Consider the following 13,966-nt stretch of genomic DNA (forward strand, 5'->3'; position numbering starts at 1 on the left):
AGGGGACACAGATGGGACAGCTGTCCTGAACTGGCCAAAGGAATATTCCAGACCATATGACATCATGCTCAGTATATAAAGCTGGGGGAAGGGGGAGGAAGTTTGGAGTGATGGTATTTGTCTTCCCAAGTAACCATTACACATGATGGAGCCCTGCTTTCCTGGAGATGGCTTAACACCTGCCTGCTGATGGGCAGTAGTATTCATTGTTTCGCTTTGCTTGCACGTGCAGCTTTTGCTTTCCCCATTAAACTGTCTTTATCTCAGCCCACAAATGTTTTTTACCTTTACCCTGCCGATTCTCTTCTTCATCCCACTGGAGGGAGTGAGCAAGAGTGGCTGTGTGGGGCTTCGCTGCCTACCAAGGTTAAACAACATTGGCTTCATACAAAAAAATTCACCCAAGTGGCTAAAATGCTAATTAAAATTAGCTTAATTTTCTGATTAGGATTACTGTAAATTTAATTTTTCTTATACTGTAAAGGAATCCTTTCTATATAGAATGTCCAGATCTCGCTTTCAGCATGTTTCAGGAGTAATACCAAGTTACTCGGGCCCTTGGTTGAAGAACTAATCATGGGTCTGCTCCAGTATAACTGAAAAATCTAGGCTGTTCTTTTTCCACTCCTCCTCTTGTCCCAGTAATTTAGAGGAATTTGCAGGCAAAAAGAGCTGTAAAGAGAACTCAGACTGTTGACTAAACTTAATTACTCTGTTTAGGTCAATTCTGCTGCCTTTTTTCTTATGGTTCACACTATATAACACTTACCTCTTAATGTTACAAATGTAATTCTGAAGCTAAAAAACTTTGCTATGTGAATTGATGGGTGTAATTGAAGGAGAGATAAGGAAATAAAGACTAATATCTCATTATAAACTTTGATCTTGTTGCATTGTCTGGAAATCTGCTTTATCCTATGAGCTGATTGAAGTTTGAATGTAATTATTTTTTGTTGCAGATGAACCGACACGTTCCTTGAGTGGTCTCATCTTGAAGAATAATGTAAAAGCACATTTTCACAACTTTCCAAATGGGGTAACTGACTTCATTAAAAGTGAATGTCTGAACAACATTGGTGATTCCTCCCCCTTAATTAGAGCTACTGTAGGTAAGTTTACTCTTATAACTGTCTTCTGAACGCTAAAAATCTTACTGATAAAAATGAGAGCTGCACTACTGAGTTATTAAACACCTAAACTGTTTGCTTCTGATAATTGTCACAGCTATGCTGTTTTCATGCTGATATTAATCTTCGTTGGAATATATGAAAGTCACACTTCTTTTTGCTTCCTATTCTCTTAAAACTAATTTTAGCAATTCAGTTCATATCTCTTGAAATGTGACTGAACATAAGTTTATTTGAATCTACTAAAATTCAACTTGCTGCCAATTTTTATACCTAAAACCAGGAGCAAGGTAAAGGTCTGACTTCAGAACTATTTCAGCACTTCACTTGCATCAATGAAACACTTCTGTTAGCTGATTTCCTCCCTGCCCCCCCCTCCCCCCATGCATACCCCTTCAGGGAATCATCATACCATGCATGACAGACATTTAACATAATGAATTTCTGGTTTTTAAATACCTTCTGTCAGAAAACAGTAGATAAAGTGTGGTGATAAGAATATCAGCTAAAGTGTTTTTGTTGCATGGATTTCAGACTTTCTAAATATTGTGTTGTAGTATACCTCTTCCATAACATGCATATTTCTATTATTTTTACTTATTCCTAGGTAATGTTGTCTTTCTGTCTGCTCTTTGAGAGTATGATTTCCCCCAATTGCTACAATCATAGTAATTTTCCTCATCCACTAACAAAAGCTAGAAAAAAGTAAAATAAATGTATATTTAAGTACAGTAGAAAAAAACCACAAAACAGTAGCAGGTAGAAGTTCATAAATTAATTCAGTTTGTATAAACTGATTTATGTTATAAAATAATCTACCAGTTATTGCTCCTTTAGAATTCTTCAGTCTTTCTATAGGATTCCTTCTGCAGACATCTGGGTTAAGGACTTTGGACTAGAGAAAAAATTCCATCTCTGCTTTTTCCTGCTGTCTCTTCCTTTGAGAAGCTGCTTTACTGTGAATTTTATTAATGCCCCGTTTCCTTAATGACAGTAGAAATAAGTTTGAGTGGCTGGCATTTTCATGATTTCAGGTTGTAGAACTTGTTTACTTATTCATAGCTGTCATCAGTGGAGTACAATTGGAGCTGACTAAAGAACATAAGAATATATTGCAGCTCTGTTTGGATTACTGTCTTAGGGTGGTTTGGTGGTGGGGGAAGGGGTGGGGTGCAGGCTGTTTGTTTTTGAGCAGTTCATTATTTAATTTCTCCTAGTAGGAAACATTTGTGGATTAGTAACTCAACTGTTTTTGAGCTTTAAGTGGTTTTGCAAGGATTATTCCAGCATATGTGAATTCTGAAGATGTGTACCAGCTGATGAACCGTATGCTTACATAATAAGAGTTGCTATTTAGCGTGTGTTTTGCACCCTCCTGTGTGGAGGAGTTAAATGTTGGATCCTTTGTAGGCTTCTGTCTTGATAGAGAGATTGGTCCAGTACTCACTGGTCTCTTGATACTAGTTAGCTGTAAGCATATCATTACCTGCCCAGGCTGCCTTGTTAGCATATGAGTTCGCATGTGCTAGCCATAGCTGCTCTTTGAGATGCATAGATGTTTGCTGTTCAAGCACTATCAATTTATGAGTCAACTGCAAATAAGATCTCTGGAATTCTGAGAGAAAGATGAGCAAGTACATCAAAATAGCATCAGGGAAGAATTAATGCAACCTTTGTGGTCTCTGGCATCTGATGCTAACCACACAAAAGCTGATACCTTTTGACAAAGATGGAGGCAAGCTGATTAATTCCATTCTCAGAAGTCACCTCACAATGAAGATGGCAGAGTCTATTTTAGAACTGTGATTTGAGACAAAATGGTGACTACATTGTTGTATCCTTAGCTTTTCCGTGTTTTAAGCCCAAATGAGTAACAGTGTGGAACTTCTGTGTTGTGTGGTACAGGTCTTAAAAACCCTTGTGCCGACAGTGAAATATGGATTCAAGTTTGAAAAAAGATGGCTGAGGGACCCACAAATTACCAGGAAATAAATGCATCTACTTAGGAGGTATCTATGACTGTGGCCGGCAGGTCAAGGGAGGTGATTCTCCCCCTCTACTTTGCCCTAGTGAGGCTTCATCTGGAGTGCTGTGTCCAGTTTTGGATCCTCAGTTCAAGAGGGACAGGGAATTGCTGGAGAGGGTCCAGCAGAGGCTACAAAGATGATGAGGGGGCTGAAACATCTCCCTTATGAGGAAAGTCTGAGACAGCTGGGGCTGTTCAGCCTGGAGAAGAGAAGACTGAGAGGGGGATCTGTCACGGTCCACTCAGTGGACTCGTGATGGTTCGTTAACTATGATCTCGAAGCACAAAAATCAAGGCGACCATGCCCAGGGGTTATGCTTCAATCAAACAGCACAATTTTATTGTTTGCCCGTAAAGTGACGTGCAATAGGTAGAAAGACAGAAAGTGAATAAAAGGTAAAGTAAAAAGAAAAGGAAAGAGGATTATAGCTACCACCACGGGTCCAAGGCGTCCCTATGGTCCCAGGTCCAGGCAGCGTCCCGCCGGTCCTTCCGATCGTCGTGATCCTTGGTGGGGAAGATCTCCAAAGTTCAGTTGCTAAGAAGGCATCTTTTTATGCCAAGCATCACACCTTGCTCCTCCTCTGGTCCATGGACTTCTGCCAGTCTCCGCCTTCTCGAGCCAGGTTATCTTGCCCCAGAGGCGGGTAGCTTCAGACCAGGAGGCGTGTTCTTGTATTGTTTTCTGGTTCGTTGTTATGACCACGGTTGTGATCCATCTTCTGGACAGCTGTTATGCGGCCTTATTCAATCCCAGGTGGCAGGGAGCGGCATAGTACTCCTCGTACCGTGCAGTCCTCTTTCCCAGGGTCTTGGTGTCTTGGTGTCCATGAGGACCACATTCCATCTCCAGGTCTCTGTTGGCAATGTTGAGACAATATTGTTCTCTTTAGACCGACTCTTACAGGATCTTAACAATGTCTACAAATATCTTAAGGATGAGTGTCAAGAGGATGGGGCCAGGCTCTTACAAATATCTTAAGGATGAGTGTCAAGAGGATGGGGCCAGGCTCTTTTCGGTGGTGCCCAGTGACTGGACAAGGAGCAACGGGCACAAACTGCAAGACAGGAAGTTCCATCTGAATACGAGGAAAAACTTCTTTACCTTGAGGATGACAGAGGACTGAAACAGGCTGCCCAGAGGGGCTGTGGGGTCTCCTTCTCTGGAGACATTCACAACCCAACTGGACGCAATTTTGTGCAACCTGCTCTAGGTGAACCTGCTTTAGCAGAGGGTTGGACTAGATCAGGGGTCCTCAAACTACGGCCCGCGGGCCAGATACAGCCCCCCAGCGTCCTCAGTCCGGCCCCCGGTATTTACAGAACCCCCCTGCCCCCCCCCCCCCCCCCCCACTGGGGGTTGGGGGGGAAACCAACCAGCCGCAGATGGCTGCCAGCCCCTTCATCCACGCGCCAGCCCCCTGGTTAAAAAGTTTGAGGACGCCTGGGCTAGATGATCTATAGAGGTATCTTCCAACCCTGACCATTCTGTGATTCTTATAACTTTCTGGGGATTCTAGTCTAGGCAGGACCTTAATGTACCTCCCTGCTTAAAAGCAAGCAGGGGAAATAGGTTGTGTTTAACAGTAGTGGCAGGACTGGAGAACTTTATTGCAGGAGGAAAGTGAAAGTTAATGATTGCCCTATGAGGGGGGGACTTTTTTTGTGAAGTTTGACTTTTTAGGACTGAGGAGTTCAGAAATCAACTTTAGAAGCTACAGAGGCAAACCACCACCCCAAAACCCCCAAGCTTTCCCCTGTCCTATTATTGGCATAAAAGTACTGAAGCATAGTTGCTTTCTCTTTACATTCAATTTTTTTATTATAGAGTTGGTGCTATAAACTGGGGTTGCATGTAATTGGAATAGTGACATAAAAGACGCTGTCATGACAATTACAGTTGTTTTTAACAATTTGTTACATCCCTCGAGTCTGTTCTCATGTTTACTGCCTGTCGTGGTTTAACCCTGGCTGGCAACCAAGCACCACGCAGCCACTTGCTCACTCCCCCTCACCCAGAGGGATGGGAAAGAAGATCAGAAAGGAATGTAAAACTCGAGGGTTGAGATAAGAACAATTTAATTGGTAAAGCAAAAGCCGTGCACACAAGCAAAGCAAAGCAAGAAATTAATTCACTACTTCCCATGGGCAGGAAGGTGTTCAGCCATCCCCAGGAAAGCAGGGCTCCATCACGCAGAACGGTTACTTGGCAAGACAAACGCCATAATGCCAGATGTCTGTCCCTTCCTTCTTCTTCCCCCTGTTTATATATTCAGCATGACGTCATATGGTATGGAATACCTCTTTGGCTAGCTTGGGTCACCTGTCCTGGCTGTGTCCCCTCCCAATTTCCTGTGCTGCTCCAGCCCTCTCACTGGCAGGGCCCAAGGAACTAAAAAGTCCTTGATTTAGTATAAACATTACCCAGCAACAACTAAAAACATCAGTGTCCTATCAGCATTGTTCTCACATCATAGCCAAAACACAGCACTGTACTAGCTACTAAGAAGAAAATTAACTCTATCCCAGCTGAAACCAGAACACTGCCCAATTAACTTAACTGCTGTACTTGTTAGGTTTCACATTTGTCAAGTGAAATATCAATAGATTCTGTAATACTGATATGTAATTAAGTTTATTACAAATCAAAGGCCACCTTTATAAAGACTTTCAGTTTTCTATTTCTAACCTTGCAACTTACTGTATTGGTGAGAAGGAAAGGCCTAGTTTAACTGTCAACTCTAGCCCAAACTTGTCAAAAAGCTGCAAGCTACTAAATTGATTATTTCTTTACTTTGATTACTCTTCTGATGTCCTTGTTTCTGTGTCTGTATTGCAGAGAAAGCCACAAAGGCAGATCTCTGGTGTCTTTTGTTCCCTGCTGGCCAACTAAAGCAGCAGGCAGGTGGGAAATATTTCACATTTGAAAGGAGGTGAAGCTCATTAGAAATCCATGTAGTTTTCTTTTAATGTGAACATGAGTGCCTAAAACTTTATATGGCTGTTCCCTCATTGTTCTTAAAACCTTTTCCAAAGTTTCAAATGCTATACCTATTGCCTCTTTAAGTTCTTGATAGTCTGATACTTATTTATGTATTTCTGTCCCCACCAAAGTGTCTCTTCATTTAAAAAACAAACCAAACTAGCACAACATTAAATGACTTCTCTGTAGACCCTTACAGAAAGCTTGTGATGACACATTTGGTCTAAACTGAGCACATCTCTGTTGCAAGGGGGCAATGGCCTCAAGTTGCTTCTTGCCTACGTATCTGGAAGTGTTTCCTCCTAGGTTTATCCTGTTACTGTCTAGGATAAGTCTTTTTGAAGAATGCTTATAGAATCATAGATTCTTAAGTTTGTTTCTCAACTTGTGCTAGATCTGGAACAGGATTGTAGAATTAAGTCAGGGAGACAATTTTGCAATTTAATTACGTTGTCTAGGAAGCAAGAACATTCACTTATTTTGTTCTGTTTATGAAGTTCAGTTTATTTTTTTTAAAAAAAAGCAGATCATTAAGATCCAGCAACAGTAAAATATGTATTTTTCTATTAACACATCTGATATTCTTTGCAGGACCATAATATCCAGGAGAAATTGTTAAGACTCCATAGATCTCCATAGGCTTTTGGGAATCTTTTCTATTCAGTTGCAATTATAAAGACAGCTGGATACAAACTACTTCTGGAGCTGTAAAATTGTGTTTTACCTCTGTCTTCCTTTTTGCCCTTTGTCTTCTTGGATTCTCTGGCCTTATTGCATCAAAGGAAATGCAATGCAAAATATCTTTGTGTCTTTTCCAAAATGTCCTTTGCTGTGTAATGTTGTCCTATATTTTCATATATTTAGTAAGAATTTTGATGTTTTATTCCAAAGAAAAAGGATATATGGTGATTAGCTCAATGAAAAAGCCTAGGAAAGCTTTTTTCATCACTTGTCACTTGGAAGTTTACTAATTGAGGCTAAATGAACTCGTAGTTGGTCCTAGTTTATAAGCAGCCTTCCTCATTCCTGTCACCTAATTGTTTTTTCCTGGGGTTTCTGTATGTGCTGGAAATGGAACTAGTGACTCTTTAAGCCATCCTATCTGTTTGCTGGATCTGAATCAGCCAACCCCTACAGCAGCTGATCACTGGATGACCTGCCATAGTGTGTAAGCTCTTAGTAGGTATCTCAGTCTTAGAATGTGTCCTTAATGTTTTGTGTAAACACAGTAAAATTGTGAACACATAATTTACTTTTGGGTTATAAGTTTATTGAATAACAGCTTCCCATGTTCGTGATTTTTGTATCATAATAAAGAGGAGGTGACTTGAGGTAGATACTCTGTTTACTGGAGGTCAAGATTTGTATGGTTTTTAGTAAACTTAGAGCAGAACCTGTCCTGCAGTGTTTGGGCATGATTTATTTCCTCAACTGGAATTACTCTGTGCTTGACTTCTCACATCTGAGCCCTTCATGGTAGCAGGAAGGAACCACTTGCCTTTGCATTTCAAAGCCCTTCAAATACTGTTTGTAATTACACATACTTCCTCTTTTTATGCTTGCCAACTCTTAATAAAACAAGAAATTTCTTAACTCCTTAGATCTTTGGGAGAAGTAAAAATGAGAAAAATTGGTGTGAAACCTGTGAAGATATGAGAGATCTAGTTTCCTTTATTCCTCTGATTCACTTAGGCATTCTGATAACAACCATTGCTTCAAAAGGGGAATTGCAGAATTGGCCTGAACTCTTACCAAAGCTTTGCAGCCTGTTGGATTCTGAGGATTACAATACCTGTGAGGTAAAGAGACTTATTTTGAAATGGATTATCATCTAAATATGATTATTTTTTGGTTTTCTTCATAGATACTATATATAATGTATAGTATTTTGTGTGTGAGTGTACGCGCACATTTAGAATCCCTTCAGAGAACAGTGGCTCAAACTTGATGCTTTTTATTCTACCTGCATTCCATGTTCTTAGTGTTTATTCAAATTATATTTTTTTTCTTTGCATAAAAGCAGAATAACAGTGTAGATGGGTAGTCATAGCATCTCAGCTGAGAAGTGTCCTAAAGTTACCACTTTGATACCCAATCTTTTAGGCATCATCAAGTTAACCCTGAATTTTCTTTTACTTAAAAGTAGTTGTTCATTCTTCTTATAACTTAATCTGGAAACATGAACTGTCACTGCTATATCAGGCTAGTGTGAAATTAACTTTTTTGTTCAGTATTTATGAAGGAAAATAAATAAATACCAGCTCAGCTGGGGGAGGGGGGGAAAATTTTGTCTGATTTTAAAAAATAAAAATCTGTGATCACACAATTTTAATTACTTGATGCTGTCTCCATAAGTGTGTGAAGTATTTTGTATAAAATAATCCTTAGAGATATGACAGTGATCCAAGATGTCATGTTGTTATGTAGTGTTTTAGTGCTGCTTTTTTAAGAAAAAAAACCAACAAAAAACTCCCCAACAAACAAAACTTGAAAATTAAACTCAAATTGACCATGTCCAGAGTTTTGTTTCGCCCTATAACAAACCATTACGGGAAACAAAATCATACATGAAATTAAATTGGATGCTTCTGCAACTTGTCACTTATTTGAAAAATATGATTTTGGTTTTAAGCACTCTTTAAAATATGATTGAATAAATGAGCACTGAATGCTAAAATTATCTAATCATCTATTATATATATTATAAAATTATCCACTTATCTGTTATAGACTCATCCTGCTTGAGAGCTTACAGATGTCAGTATGAAGTGCTTAAATAAAAAGCCTTTAAGGATGTTTTAATTTAACTCCATATTTAGTTAGATATATTTACTTTGTTAATTAGCTACAATTACTGTAGTGTTGTGCTAAAATTACCTGTTCTGTACAAAATCTAAAATGTTGCTTTCTTCAAAATGTAAAACAACAAGGTTTGGGGGGGAGGGGGAGTTTGTGTGTGCTTTTTTGGGTTTTTGTGTGTGCGGTTTTTGCGTTTTTGTTTAAAACAGGGTGCATTTGGCGCTCTTCAGAAGATATGTGAAGATTCTGCTGAAATTTTAGATAGTGATGTATTGGACCGACCACTCAATATCATGATACCTAAATTCTTGCAGTTTTTCAAGCACAGCAGTCCAAAAATAAGGTAGGTTTAGGTGTTGTACTAAAGTTACCAGTTAAAATTTTATTTACATGACCAGTGAGGTTGATATTTTGTAGATCAGTTTAAAACATGCTTAGGGTTTTTTTTAATCATCCTGCATGTGCAAATGTGAGAAGGCACAGAGTTTTCACATATCAGTAATTTCCACACTTATCTACTTCGTTAATAGATCAGCGTCACCTCTTTATACATCTTCCAAATCTAGAATCTGACTGAAAATCAAACTGTTTCTATTAAGATTTTGCATATTATTATGAAAATTTCAATGCTGTGGTTAAAATTTCATATTCTGATTAGAAAGAGCTATCTTGCATTCATTTTGTAATGACTGCAGCAATGGGAGAGTAAAAAATTGTTTGCTTATAATAGTTGAGTTCTTGCAGAAAAATATTTTTCTGCTTTAACTCCACCATAACTCAGAAAGCTCTTTATCTTTCAGCTGGATCAAATTAAATGGATTCAACATCTTTTTACTTTAATACAGTATTAATCTCTCCAAAGAAACAGAAGTATAGGGTAGAAGAAAAATTCCACAATTAACTTGTTATTGCTAATATTTATCAACAAGAACAGTAGCTTTTACTCTGAAATGAGCTAGCAATGTGCCCTTGCCACAAAGAAGGTGAATGGTAACCTGGGATGGAGTGTTCCCAGCATGGGAGGTGATCCTTCCCCTCACCCTCCAGGTGAGGCCACCCCTGGAGTACTGTGTCCAGTTCAGGGCTCCCCAGTACAAGAGAGACATGGAGCTACTGGAGAGAGTCTAGCAAAGGGCCACAAAGATGATTAAGGGTCTGTAGCCTCTCCTAGGAGGAAAGGCTGAGAGCTGGGACTGTTCAGCCTGGAGAAGAGAAGGCTCAGGGGGATCTCATCAATGCATATAAATACCTGAAGGGAGGATGTGAAGAAGACCGAGCCAGGCTCTTTTCTGCAGTGCCCAGTGACAGGACCAGAGGCAATGGGCACAAACTGAACCACAGGAAGTTCTGCCTTAAACATCAGGAAACACTTTTTCTTACTGTGAGGGTGATCAAGCGCTGGCACAGGTTGCCCAGAGAGGTGATGGAATCCCCATCCTTGGAGACATTCAAAAGCTGTTGGGATGTGGTCCTGTGCAACCAGCTCTAGGTGGCTCTACAACTTGGAGGCAGCAATTATTGTCAACAGTAGTAGATGGTGAAGACTAAAAGGAAGAGTATAACTTGGAATATGACATGATAGGAATTAAATAAGATTTAGAATCTAACCTAAAATAGATGCACACTATGAAAAATATATAACAAAGCATGAACTTGTGGAAAGATAAGATTAATACTTCATTGGAGCTGAGAAAGATGGGGGGAAACCTCTTTTCTTCTTTATCACATTAAACAGTGTCTTTCACTTTTTGCATGCTGTGATGTTTGTGGCTTTGAGATAGTTAAACCAGTTTCAATTTTAAAGCATATCACCTGCTGACCTGTGGCCTGGTTTCAGTACATAGTGCTGAACTATGAAGAATATTAGTAGTATTAGTAAAATACTTTATATATAAATTTTCCAAGAGACAACTTCTGAACACTGTTTTATGAGACACTCTTCCAAGAAATGTCTGAACAGACTATATGCTTGGAATTATGTTAGTAAAAATACTTGAATGGGTTTTCAAAGGATTTTAAAGGTAGCTTTGCCTTGTGCCTTTACTTACATACTTTGGCTTTTTTATCTCTGAGAATGAAAAAGACTTGTAAGTAATGGCCTTGTATGAATCAGAATAGAAGAACCAGTTCTTCATTCTTAGTATGTTTCTACCACAAGTGTTTTACTATGTACCCTAATTGAAGTGTGTATTTGTTCTAAGATACAACTATATTACTGGTGCATATTGGTCTCATTAAATACTAAAAATATTGCAAAGGCAGTTGGATACTTAGCAATGAAGAAGGGTGTGCTAAAATTTCACCATGTTGACTTGTATGGAATTGTTAATATCAGAGATCAATAATCTTGATATACTGAAAAAAAAATTCCTTACATACTGTTCGTAATAAATGTGCCAGGTATAGTCATCCTGCTCTGTTTTTTATTTACTGAATACTTTATTTATTAAATATATCTGAGTTAAGCATGTGGTTTGGTAATTGTAGATGTGCAGATTTGTTCCCTCTTGCCTCTAGAAGATGCTTGGACAATGTGATTTGCTTCCTAATGTTTTTGATGCCTATGTACAGTTTAGAAAAAAATGTCATGAAAAATGTATGGTTTAACTGTTCCATTTGTAGGTCTCATGCTGTTGCATGTGTCAATCAATTTATCATCAGCAGAACTCAAGCTCTTATGTTGCACATAGATTCTTTTATTGAGGTGAGTGTGCATTCTTGGTTGGGGGGGTTAAGTCAAATTACATATGATTTATCAGGAGCTTTGAATAATGTTTCACAACCACCACTACCCCCAAACTCCATTTTGCTGGCTTCCTATTCTTAGCTTCAGTCCCCATGGATTGAAGTTCATTCTTGTATGATTATGCTCAGATTAGTTTTAGCACTCTCCCAGCCCAAGAAATAGTATTTTGAAAGATGCTTCCTTTTCATAAATAGAGGAAACTCTTGTTGCATAAAGGTACTGACAGCAGTCTGTCACTTACCTGTGATGGAGGGTTCAGTACAGGGGTCATCATGTCACTGAGTCTGGATGATGGGTGTCTCTGAATACTACTACTGACTGGATTAGAAGGGTGATATTTGGGGTTATCTAGAGTATTTTATTTGCTGCTGTTATGTACTGACGGAATTTTCTAGCTTCAGAACTTCATTAATGCTTAGGGGAAAAAAATAATTCAGGAAATAATGTTCTTGCATCTAATGTACACATAACCAAAACACTGGTTAACAATACACATTGAGAGTCTGAAGAGTTTGTTTGCTAAATCATATGTCTTTAAGAAATAATATGGTATTCTGAGGTATGGGGTGGGAGGGTACAGAAGTACGTTTGCATACTTTAGTTTGCCAGTAATGTCAATTTAAATACAAGTTGAACTAGGTGAATTGAGGCTTTTCAACTGGTATTACTTTCCAACAGAATCTTTTTGCACTGGCTGGTGATGAGGAGCCTGAAGTACGCAAAAATGTTTGCCGAGCTCTGGTAATGTTGTTGGAAGTTCGAATGGATCGCCTACTTCCTCATATGATTAGTATAGTTGAGGTGAGTCTCACTTCCCAGATTGCAAGCTGAAACATGTTTGGGGTTGCAGAAATAATAACAAATTAAAAGCATTTATCAGAACAGGTACATTACTCTTGTGCTTGCCTACTCTTCGTTTTCCTTCAAGATTGAGGTTGCGAAAGTTGTTGGGTTTTTTTAGTTAATTGCCAAATTGATGTTGCATTTGACAGACAATGCATGTGTGTGTGTGGCAATTGTTCATTCTTCATTAAGTTAATTGGTCCTGAAGTGCCAGGATCAGCTATACCTACCATAGGGCAGCCAGGCATTGCCTTGACCACAGGTGAGAAGATCATGTTAAAAGTCTTAGTTCTAGCACTGCTACTGCTACAGTTTACACACTGAAGCTGTCACCTTTTTTTGGATCCTTTGACCACAACAAGGATAAGGAATGTTATTTTATATAGTTGAGATGCTCTTTGAGCTACTAATGAAGCTGCCTGCCGTTGCATTCAGTTGTAGAGGTTAGTGTTTCCTTTTATCATTCTAGATTAGTGCAGACTTGTCAGCTGGTTTTTGTCTACTCAACTGTTTGAGTTGTAATTTTCATGTTTCTAGGTAGCCTTTACATACACTACTTGCTAGATTGGAAATATAGTGAAGATCAGTATGTTTCTCATGCAGACTTCATGTGAACAAATGGGTTGTAACCTAGTGTCAAATTCCATAAGGGCTAGGTCCAGACAACATGAAGAAGGTGTTAAGTTGATTTGGTTTTTTTTGCTCCCGGAGAAAGGCATTAGAGAGGAAGACTAGACAGCAAGACAGGACTGTCATGGATCACCTCAATGTTATGCCTGTCTGTTGTGTGAAATTCCATGACACCAACCCTGGCAGACATGTTCTCATGTAACACAGGACAAGTAAGGATTGTTGGTACTTGGAAGTGTTTTGGGGTTTTTTCTTTTGTTTGGTTGGGTTTGGAGTTTTTTTGAGAGAGAAAGAATAAAGCTTTAGAGACTATATTGTCATCAAGTAATAACTTCTCTGGCTCTTCACCCTCCTAAGATCAGTAAGGAACTTCTGGACTTTGCAGGTAGAAATGATGTCACCAACCAGAAGAAGATCCAAGATTGTATTTTCCTTATATCTGGTATTTTGCTATTGGGAAAACTATTACTAGGCTTCTTCTCTACAAGACAGTAGTAGTGATTTTTTTTTTCTATAACTTAAGTTCAGACTTCTTTCTTTCTTTCTTTCTTCCTGGTTTTAGAACTACTGTGTGCTGTTATTGATTTCCCCAGTTCTGTATACATATTGCTATGTGCAAATGTAATATCCCAGAACAGGCTATTGTTCAACATTCAAATGAATCTGGTTTTGCCCCTTTGAAGCTTGAATACCTCCAAGCTGAATGCTGCTGATGGTAGCTGCTCTAACTGGAGGAAGTCTTAAAAAGAGAGAAACTTTTATCCACATGATGGTTTGTTTTATGATTATGGAGAATCACTTTTAAAGTAGTT

At 38.9% G+C, this 13,966-nt stretch overlaps 1 protein-coding gene across 4 annotated transcripts in view; it reads left to right on the top strand.

The window, feature by feature from the left end:
* Window positions 1-13,966, top strand: part of LOC130141938 (transportin-1-like) — a 77,954-nt gene that overhangs the window by 32,420 nt on the left and 31,568 nt on the right. For all 4 annotated transcript variants that reach the window (XM_056323233.1, XM_056323236.1, XM_056323235.1 and 1 more), the window contains 5 exons: window positions 960-1,109; window positions 7,829-7,935; window positions 9,145-9,278; window positions 11,558-11,639; window positions 12,360-12,482. In XM_056323233.1, coding sequence (XP_056179208.1) covers window positions 960-1,109; window positions 7,829-7,935; window positions 9,145-9,278; window positions 11,558-11,639; window positions 12,360-12,482 — 596 coding nt within the window. The remainder of the gene's footprint in view (window positions 1-959; window positions 1,110-7,828; window positions 7,936-9,144; window positions 9,279-11,557; window positions 11,640-12,359; window positions 12,483-13,966) is intronic.

This window comes from Falco biarmicus, chromosome W (genome assembly GCF_023638135.1).
Source record: "Falco biarmicus isolate bFalBia1 chromosome W, bFalBia1.pri, whole genome shotgun sequence".
In the NCBI taxonomy this organism is placed as follows: Eukaryota; Metazoa; Chordata; class Aves; order Falconiformes; family Falconidae; genus Falco; species Falco biarmicus.